Below are 9,475 nucleotides of genomic sequence, written 5' to 3' on the forward strand. Positions count from 1 at the left end.
CGCAGGTGCGGTTACAACGCCGCATCTGCGGTCCTCCCTGGGCCACCCCTTTCTCGCTTCTGCGGATCATCTTTCGCTGATGCGGTCCCGCTTCTGCGGAACATTGACCGCATCTGCGGTCCACTCCAGCTGCCCCTCTTCCGCTTCTGCGACCTGCCTTCCGCAGATGCGGTCCCGCTTCTGCGGAACCTTGACCACATCTGCGATCCTCAAGCCTTTGACCAAAATCCGCACCTGCGCCTTCCTAGCCGCTTCTGCGGCTCCGCACCTGCGGCCCCTTTTCCGCAGGTGCGGTTATGACAGCAACCAGCAGTTCAGCCCTCTTCCAAACTCCAAATTCGATCCGTTAACCACCCGGAATCCACCCGAGGCCCCCGGGACCCCAACCAATCCTACCAATCAGTCCCAAAACACATTACGGACTTGCTCGAGGCCTCAAATCACATCAAACAACGCTAAAATCATGAATCAACCCCCAATCCAAGCTTTTTAAACTTTAGAACTTCCAACTTCTACTTTCGATGCTTAAACCTATCAAATCACGTCCGATTGACCTCAAATTTTGCGCACAAGTCATGTTTGACATTACGGACCTACTTCAACTTTCGGAATCGGATTCCGACCCCGATATCAAAAAGTCCACTTCCGGTCAAACTTCTCGAAAACCTTCAAATTTCTATCTTTAGCCAAATGACTCCAAAATGACCTACGGACCTCCGAATTCACTTCCGATCGCGCTCCCAACTTCAGAATCACCATACGGAGCTATTCATTGACTCGGAATCCCAAACGGACATCGATAACACTGAAATGCACTTCAAGACAAACTTATGAAATTTCTTCAAAAATGCTAACTTCCACAATAGGCGCCAAAACGCTCCCGGGTTATCCAAAATCCGATCCGGGCATACGCCCAAGTCCGAAATCATCATACGAACCTGCTGGAACCTTCAGATCCCGATTCCGAGGTCGTTTACTCAAAATTCCAATCCTAGTTCATACTTCAACTTTAAGCTTCCGAAATGAGAATTCTCTTTCCAAATCAACTCTGGACTTCCCGAAATTCAATCCCGACCACGCGCACAAGTCACAATACCTGAAATGAAGCTGCTCACGGCCTCAGGCTGCTGAACGGAGCGCTAGAACTTGAAGCGACCGATCGGGTCATTACATTCTCTCCCACTTTAACATACGTTCGTCCTCGAACGTGCTGAGAACTACACTGAAGTAGTATGAAATCACTGGTTAACTCCTCATGCACCTTCCCGTGCTACCACAACTCAGTTGAGCACATTAGCTCGTTCAATTCTGAAGATATTCTCTTTTATTCAAGCAGATACGCCTTAAATCCCAACTCCAACATCTGGAATTCTATGCCCGACCTGTTTCCAACATAAGATCACCCTATCAATCACTACACGCTGTACCCAAACATGGCTGCCTAACTTTGCTGGATTCACCCCTAGCATCACTTTACTCACCGGACTGCAATAACACCTTCTGATCAACTTAGTCGAAATTCCACGATTCTGATGCTCCCATTGCACCCCATGACATACACAGGTCTTACTCTAACTCTTATAATGCCGCCACAACGGAAGAGATGTGCAAAAACCCATAATCAACTGCCGAGTCAACCAATCATTGAGTCTATACTTCTGACAAGAAACATTACCACATTCTGAACCAAATAATGATCTTTGCTCCTTAATATATTCCATACAGTCAGATTGCACTGATCCTGAATCCAATGATCTCATCTCACCAGTACGAACCGCTCGGGCAATAAGCTACCCCAGACATAATCAAAATTCTCATATGATGCCACAATGTGCCAATAAGCTACCAATTCGAACAAGATACAATGAAAACGAACTCTGAAAAGGAAATCCAATTACCCCGCTCGTGAATCATACATGCGACGCGGGGAACATTCTAAGCAGACACCCCGCTCGCGAATCATACATGCGACGCGGGCTCACAGCTAATACGAGCTTTCCTCAGAAAAAAATAGGAAACGAAACATTTAAAAATAGATATAGGGAACTGTGCTCATCATCACACTGTTGCGGTGTGCAACCCGAATCCACACATAGAACTCACATAAGGAGATATACATCGAGCTAAATTGCTCATTACAGGAAGATACCGGCCATCGGTCACAAGCACACTAGGTGCATAATACCATCCCTGGGGAGACTTATAGTGCCACAAGCTACAACTCAAGCACAACTAAGGTGCGATATACAATCTGAATCTCAAGAGCCATTTTTCTCGTATAACACCATTTCTACGCGGATACTCAACACATAAGCAATTTCTCAAGCCGTCTCACAACTCAATCGGCGCAACGTATCACTACACGAAATATCTGACAGCGAAATAACACCCTGACTACTCCTCCATAAGGAGCACATTACTGAAATGAACACGTTTGGCCTGATATAGAGCCCATATTCACATTTAAATCAATCCACTAATCTCAAGCCGATTTCTAATTGCACCAACTAGGATAATAATCTTTCAAAGGTCCATAATAACTCCCCTTTTCTCATAACGCATAAGAACAACCCTCATAGCCGAAGCGAACCCCCACCGTCCATAACCCAATAAACAGCGTGCCCTCCAGGCATAAATTCTCAAATCAACGATATCATCACAACCTTCATACTTGGTTTAAGTCTTTAATCAATCCAGTGACTACCCTCCAGACTTATACAATCTTCCTGTGGGACACACTCCCACAACCCACCATAACAATAACTGGGTCGTACCTCCAAACCACCGGCCGCGCCAATGCTGAAAAGCGATCAAGAATAATTAACCAGGATGCAAAGCCCTTTTTACAAAACACCGATCTCAGGTGACGTTGATGACAAAACTAACTTAGATTAAACATCGAAACTCCTTTCCTGCTCATCCGAGCTTGTGACATCCTTGTCCACACCGAGCTGTTACCTTGATCTTTACTTCAAATTCCATACCACTCACTGCACCTATCATGCCAACATACGATAGAACACACCTTTCCTCATAGCTTTGGAGCCACTATTAGATTAACACTTCATCATATAAAACTTTACACTTAACTCACTTCAGGAGATCCATAATGTCACACAGGTGAATTCTCATAACCGTAGAATATGCAAATCTCTAAGTAGTGGTCTAAGCCACCATAGCCCTTCCGGAATCTGCTTCCGCATAACAAGCCATAACAGTAGAATGCTTCTGAATAACATCAATTACGGCGGCTGACAAGCCTGATACGTACCGTCACAACTCACTTGCATAACTCGATCACGCTGAGGAAACTAATCACTAACACCAATATGCCAAATTCAATTATGGCCAATCAATCTACCTTCTTCCAATTTATCCTTGATTGCTTTAGAGATAATACTAACTCCATCGACACATAACATACTCCATCTGCACTCATCTCGAGTGACCTTGAATCACGAAACTATGCTGTCTCAAATCCCCTGAACCATTTCATACCTTCCTTGTGCGCACATTCGCATCCCCAACTGATATGCCCATTCTGCTAATCCTTCTACGAATCCGAAGTCCTTTCTCATCTTTCTCTCAAGAGCTACACTGCAAGTCAAAACATCATAGAACATTCTGGGCCTCCACTCGTAAGCTGCTGCAAAAGCTTGATTCTTAACTGTACTTATAGGCTCGAAATCATTAGGCACCATACTTTACCTCTTTTTGAATCTATTAGGACCGTTACTGAGAGCCACCCGTTCTGACTTGATCCCGAATATAATCAACTTCATAAATCTTATAACGCATGAATACCCTCTCGACGAGGCACCCGGCAGAATCACTTCCTTTGAAACCTGCATTTATACAAGGCATAAATCCTGAGTCCTTCCCCAAGTCTGAACATGGGCCAATAAGGCAAACGATAGCCCACCTTTAATAATTCCTTTACTCAAATTACCACTTATGGCCTTTCCTGTAGCTGAAACAGCTCATCAATACGCTAATAACCAGAAACCTCGCAAGTAGTTAACTATGCAACCCCATCATAGGTGGTGGGACTCACCCACTTAGCTCGAAACCACTATTACACAACTCTAGAATTTACCAGGATCCTTAATCTTCTGTTGACATAACCTTGCGTAATCAACCGCCAGAATTCTCGATATCTTACTATAGAAATCATTAACAACATTCGCACGACCAATTCCTTCGCCGTATAACCAATAGAATTCTTCGCAGATGCTTCGCCAACCACGCGACCGCTAACCTGCGCACAGGGAATAACCCACTTGTGGAACTCGCTCCCCGATATCTTCCAAATGCTGCTGCACGGGGTACCATCACTACGACATCAATAACCCATCCTGAGTTCGAGCTCACTCTCTAGTTACACAAGTCCCTTTATCTTTCGTGGACATCGCTTAAGTGTGCAGCAACACCCTTCCAATTCGATGTTATGTTGTATCCTTCTTCATTCAAGCAGCTCCTTCCCGTTATACCAAATCTCCTGCCGCACAATATAAATAGTCCATGCTTAAAATTAAATATGTAGACCTCAATCACCAAGTCACTAAAATTCTCAAGTCATCCCAGACTCTCCTTAATGCGCATAGCCAACCTTCCCAAAAGTCCATAAACAACCCCGCCACTCTCCCACTTTGGCGGAACTTATCCCTTTAATCGACTACTCGACCCTTGGCCTCTTATACTCGGCCCTCTAGAAATTTTAGCCACAGCCTGGCACCTCTCACATGTCTTTGCTTATCCTTTGCTGCTCCTCTTCCGCTTCTGCAACCTGCCTTCCGTAGATGCGGTCCCGCTTCTACGGAACCTTGACCGCATCTGCGGTCCTCAAGCCTTTGACCAAAATCCGCACCTGCGCCTTCCTACCTGCTTTTACGGCTCCGCACCTGCGGCCCCTTTTCCGCAGGTGCGGTTATGACAGCAACCAGCAGTTCAGCCCTCTTCCAAACTCCAAATTCGATCCGTTAACTACCCGAAATCCACCCGAGGCCCCCGGGACCCCAACAAATCCTACCAACCAGTCCCAAAACACATTACGGACTTGCTCGAGGCCTCAAATCACATCAAAGAACGCTAAAATCATGAATCAACCCCCAAAACTTTAGAACTTCCAACTTCTACTTTCGATGCTTAAACCTATCAAATCACGTCCGATTGACCTCAAATTTTGCGCACAAGTCATGATTGACATTACGGACCTACTCCAACTTTCGGAATCGAATTCCGACCCTGATATCAAAAAGTCTACTTCCGGTAAAACTTCTCGAAAACCTTCAAATTTCTATCTTTAGCCAAATGACTCCAAAATGACCTACGGACCTCCGAATTCACTTCCGATCAAGCTCCCAACTTCAGAATCACCATACGGTGCTATTCACAGACTTGGAATCCCAAACCTAACACTGAAATGCACTTCAAGCCAAACTTATAAAATTTCTTCAAAAATGCTAACTTCCACAATTAGCGCCAAAACGCTCCCGGGTTATCCAAAACCCGATCCGGGCATACGCCCAAGTCCGAAATTATCATACGAACCTGCTGGAACCTTCAGATCCCGATTCCGAGGTCGTTTACTCAAAATTCCAATCCTAGTTCATTCTTTCAACTTTAAGCTTCTGAAATGAGAATTCTCTTTCCAAATCAACTCTGGACTTCCCGAAATTCAATCCCGACCACGCGCACAAGTCATAATACCTGAAATGAAGCTGCTCACGGTCTCAGGCTGCTGAATGGAGCGCTAGATGTCAAAATGACCGATCGGGTCATTACAGTTTGATGTAGGATGTTGGTACTAGAACTGATGTAAGAATACAATTTAAGAAACCAAGGATGGTTGGGATGGGAGTTTTACACACTCAAAGTGGCTTCAAGATTCAAAGTGTAAGTCTAACACAAACTCTCATTTATAGGTGATTTCATTTGTCTGATTTTCTGTTGGGTTTTGGCAGCCTGGAATGTCATCTACAAACTTTAAGAATGTGAGGTCCTCGGCAGAAGTAACTGGAGATCTAGGCCATCAACCAACACGAGGTGTTAAATGGAAAGGTAAAGAAGCTATGACATCAAGGCAGCTTCAACAATTGAGAGGCAAGAAGCTTATTCAAACAAGGTCTACGGCTGCTAAGTTGACCCAGGAAAGCACCACTGCAAATCAACCCATCTGATGAAGCTTTGCTTTTGTTTGATGACTGTATTGCAATAGACTGAACTAGACTGCAATTTGAAGTAGCTATAGACTGCAATTCTGTATTTTGATAAGGATTTGTTGGTAGCTATAGACTACTATTTTGTTACATTTGGTGTCTGTTTTGCTGCTGCTACAATGACAACAAACAGCTGTTTTGTTAACTCATTTTGTGGCTTTTATGCAAGAAATGCATATATGATGTTTTAGTGATCTATTAGTTGTACAGGTTGATAGTATGTGTGTTTGCCATGAAATGTGTTCCTTCAGTTGTGGAAACAAAAAGTTCTTCCTTCACAAGTTTTCATACATCTCTATTCTAAACCTTCGATAAGTACAGACTTTGGAGTCGTTTGGTAAGGTGTATTGAAACAACAATTGATACGCAAGAACTATAATTACATATTGAGATAAGAATACTACAAAATATTGAGATGACAAAACAACAAAAGGCTTACATAAGTTCCATTGTAAACATACAAAATAAATCCTACAACCAACAACTACATTCTTATTGAGATGACAAAACTAGATTCACAATGACAACCTCATTGCATCTTCTTTCAATGAGATTCTGGGATACCCACAAGCAACAAGAATAATACACATCCCTTCTTTTCCTTCTCTTCCATCTTCTCCATATCATCTTGCAATTTCACCAATTGAGCCTCGATCTTCTTCATCTTGTCCTCTTTTATGGTGTTTTCAACCTTTAAAGTTGTCCTTGGCTTGGCAAGATTTTCAAAGCCTTCTAATGCATTCTCAAGTTCACCCATTTTGTCAAGCAATTTTGGAATAACAAATTTGGACCTAGGATCAATTTCGGAATCCTTCCAAACCCAAAAATTACAAGATCGTGGACCCTAAGATGAATAACAAAAGAAAATTAATGAATGATAATTTTTCACAACTCAATTAGTGAAAGAATTTTTACTATCATTTACCCCATAGTATGGACAAACCCAATATCTTCTTCCTGGGTTCCGAGGGGTCCAAGCTGTTAACAAAGGCAACACATAGCCATGGTTGCATCGAATTTCTCCACTTGACTCATTTTCTTCCTCTTCCGTGCAAAGCTTTGTCAAATTCAATCCTTTTGAAGGCATTGCAACAACTACAACACAACAACACAATTTTTGATAGTCAGATAATTTGCATTTGCTTTCATAAAATCGGATAATTGGAATTTAGGACAAAGGCATAACAATACTAAAAGAAAGAAATTAGGGTTCTTAAGAAGGAGAAAGGTTAACCTTTGCCTTCAAAGATTAAAACTTCAAAAGGGCAATTTGAGGGATTCTCGGCAGAAATTAGAAGAAGAAGAAATTAGGGTTCTTCAATTGAGTTTGGTAAAATATTGGGGAAGAGAGGATTTTACCGTTGGTTGGGGTTATATTAACGTTAAAGATTTATTTATTTCTTTTTATTTTTGGGTGTTTTCAACGATTAAAAGAGTTAGGACGCGCTCAATTCAGTTGTCACACACGCGTGGCTGGCCAGGCATAAGGAGGGAGTAAATAAATACAGTTCTTTAAAAAATAGTGGGGTGTTAGGACGCCCGTAAAGTTTAGGTGTGTAAATGACTTTCCAAGACAAGTTGAATGGGGTATTTATGCATTTTCTGTATTTATAACAGTAAAAAATGCAGCACTTTTCTTGTCTCTTAAGATTCTATTATGTAAGTTTCCGGGATATCCTCGCACCTAATTTCTCGATGTAAATTATCAGTCGTATAGTGCTTTGATACTTATGTTATTCCTTTGAACTCTGTCATACTTCATTATAAACGAAGAAAGAGCGACAAATATACAATACAAGTTAAAGAAATTTACTCAAGTTATACAGAGTACAATTGACGTGATAATTATGTTTTGCATGGAATTTACCCTTTCATTTCCACTGCCATCATATTTACGTCAGAATGCTTACCTTTATGTTCGATTGCACAATATGTTATTGTTCTTATTTAACACCCAGCCAGACTAGAGAAGTTCATGGCGTTGATTCCTCGTCCTTTTTATTTCCTAGTTTTTTTTGGTCCATCCTTGATGCTGTTAGTCCCTTGCAACTGTATCACCGTGAAATGTTTTTACCCTTTTGTTATGATCGTAAGTCTATATTACAGCTTATTGGTTATGCTTTCAACTTTCCTATTGGGTTTGGCCTAAGGTTATATATTCTCTTCATCCTGAAAGAAAATGTTCTACTTGAATTTCTATTTTTTTAATATTAACTTGACACTAACTGGTAAACTAGAGTTCGAAATATGTGTTGGATTTTGACAGTAGAATGAGATGTACAACCCAGAAGGTGCAGAATAACCATATGTATCTCTTTAGACGCGGAGTAGTTCAGATTGTACTAGTAGTAAAATATTAAAAATGCCCCTAACCTATTGCATTTGGTTTGTATATGATGTTCCTTAAGTTATCGGCTCATAGAAGCTGCCACCATTATCTTATGAATGAAATATACCCTTGATAATTAAAAGGTAGAATATGCCCCTCGCACTAACGATGGAAGCCATATCGATGTATGCTTACCTTTTTAATCATTTAGGGGAATATTTGAACCTTTTCAATTGCTCATAGACATTGCTTCAAATTGTTGAGTTTGCCGCTAAATATGTATGATTGATTCAATTGGCGTAAGATACAATAGTTGAAAAATATTAAAGTTGTTTATCCTTAAAATGAGTAACATTTAAATTTATACGCGATTTAAAGGATATGTGATTTAATTTAATACGAATGATCTAAGAACGATAAGTAACTAAATTAAAGAAGAACAAAACGGTCAAACCAAATGTGATGGAGTAATTAAGCCTGGCTTTAAGTTGAACGCTTAAACTGGTTTCGATCGAGCTCCCGAGATGGGCTCGATTGCAACTAAAGAAATGAGTAACTGAAGAACACTTTGAACAATAGCTAAAAGGCAAAAATAAACTTTATTGCTTTGATATGCGTGCCAACAGTGGTTGAAAAATGAAAAGGTTCTCCCCTTTATATAGTAGGGGAGTTCCAATCCTAGTACAAATCTAAATAAGGTAAAAATCCTTCTCTTCTAGTAAATCATGATCCGTAGTTGACACTGGGCGACATTCGTGCCGTATTATCCGGCTGATGGAGGACATTACGTCCCCTTGTTCGTCCTCTCTAACCGTCTTCTCTTTAGCCTCGATTCTTTGTTTTGCTCGAGCTTGATTCCCCTCATGCTTGGCCATGACCGAATCTTGGTGCGTCATTTGTCCCCCTGGGCTCTGATTTGAGGGACCCT

General features: G+C 41.6%; 1 protein-coding gene across 1 annotated transcript; it reads right to left on the reverse strand.

Annotated features, from left to right (window-relative positions):
- On the reverse strand, positions 6,763 to 7,305 carry LOC109227573. Its single transcript, XM_019392773.1, has 2 exons — positions 7,162 to 7,305; positions 6,763 to 7,062 (listed from the first exon to the last, which is right to left on the reverse strand). Exons 1-2 carry the CDS (start codon positions 7,303 to 7,305, stop codon positions 6,763 to 6,765), a joined length of 444 nt encoding a protein of 147 aa, XP_019248318.1.

This window comes from Nicotiana attenuata, chromosome 6, assembly GCF_001879085.1.
Source record: "Nicotiana attenuata strain UT chromosome 6, NIATTr2, whole genome shotgun sequence".
Lineage (NCBI taxonomy): Eukaryota > Viridiplantae > Streptophyta > Magnoliopsida > Solanales > Solanaceae > Nicotiana > Nicotiana attenuata.